Raw genomic sequence first — 1,421 nt, forward strand, 5'->3', positions numbered from 1 at the left:
GTTGCCGCCATGTGATTGGCTGATTAGAAATTAAGTGTTAACGAGCAGTTGGACAGGTGTACCTAATAAAGTGGCCGGTGAGTGTATATTGCGGTAGAAAATTGTCATAAAAAGTAAAGAAAATGTAATTTTTAGAGCATTTTTTTCAGAAAAATGTAATCTTAATCAAACCCAACATTTTTGCTTTAATATCTGCCTGCCAAACAATGAGCTTCCACCTGCTGAACTTATCAGATGCTGCTCTGCTGCACGCTCCTCTTCATCATCTTCATCTTCAGAGCAGAAGCCGACTTTACATTAGCAAGATGGATTTATGACTGAATGAACGTCCACGTCTTTTTTTATAATCATCTCTGTGAGTAACAATACAAAAAAAATTGTTTTTTTCTCCGACATTTGTGCGTGAAAAACTACAGTTGTTAAAGCTTCGCTCTGCGTGACGAGCAGCAGGAGGGAGGAGGAAATGATCTCGTGACACAATGTAAATTTTCTACAACAGGAGGAGGACATTTTGAGGATTTATTCTCTCTATTCGTGTTTTAAAACACTAGAATTTCTTCATTATATTTTGAACTCCTGCTCAGGTGTCTCTGCACTCACAGCCATGCTGACACAGGTGTGATGATGTAATGACGGTAGAGGGTAAATTTCTACCGTAGGTCAACTTCATACCGTTTCTACTGTCTACCGCATATACTGCACAGCCCTACTAAAAAGCCTTTAGAGAAATGTAGTGGAGTAAAAAGTATGAATTTATTGTTAAAATGTGGTGAAGTAAAAGTAAAAAGTGAAAAAAAAATTCCACTCAAGTAGAAATTCTCAAAATGTTACTTAAGTACAGTACTCAGGTAAATTCACTTTATTAATGCCCACCTCTGCGTAACATGTGCCATCTTATAGCTTTACTAGAACATCTGGGTCATAAACAAAACATTTAACTCAACATTACCTTTCTTCGTTTATCAAACACAAACCAGCCTTCTCTCAAAAAAGACAGTATTATATTGATGCAGACTGCTCTCTGATAACTCACTTATCACTTTTATGTCATTCACAGACCTGGTTAAAAGCAACACACCGTGCCCGTTTAGCACCCCCTCCCCTGTCTACACCCCCCCTTCACCGCAGAACAACACACACAGACAGAGGCGCTCCGTCAGCTCCGAGCGCTTTGTGGAGACACTCGTGGTCGCAGATAAAATGATGGTTGGCTACCATGGTCGCAAAGATATTGAGCACTACATCTTGTCTGTGATGAACATTGTAAGTTTAGCCCTACTTTTTGGTTATGTTGCTGATGTCACTGATTACCATGGGGTGCCGTTTGTAAAGTTACACAGTCAAAAATTACCACCAATATTTTTGTTTTATTTAGGTTTTTATAAGAAAAAAGAACAGATTTATTTTTCAGTCAGTTTTTC

At 38.5% G+C, this 1,421-nt stretch overlaps 1 protein-coding gene across 1 annotated transcript in view; it reads left to right on the forward strand.

Moving 5' to 3' along the window:
* Positions 1-1,421, forward strand: part of adamts6 (ADAM metallopeptidase with thrombospondin type 1 motif, 6) — a gene marked incomplete in the record, with an annotated part of 235,599 nt that overhangs the window by 44,922 nt on the left and 189,256 nt on the right. Inside the window, 1 exon segment of the mRNA XM_014023951.1 lies at positions 1,058-1,263. Within this exon segment, the coding sequence (XP_013879405.1) occupies positions 1,058-1,263 (206 nt within the window).

Source organism: Austrofundulus limnaeus, unplaced genomic scaffold, assembly GCF_001266775.1.
Source record: "Austrofundulus limnaeus strain Quisiro unplaced genomic scaffold, Austrofundulus_limnaeus-1.0 Scaffold398, whole genome shotgun sequence".
In the NCBI taxonomy this organism is placed as follows: Eukaryota; Metazoa; Chordata; class Actinopteri; order Cyprinodontiformes; family Rivulidae; genus Austrofundulus; species Austrofundulus limnaeus.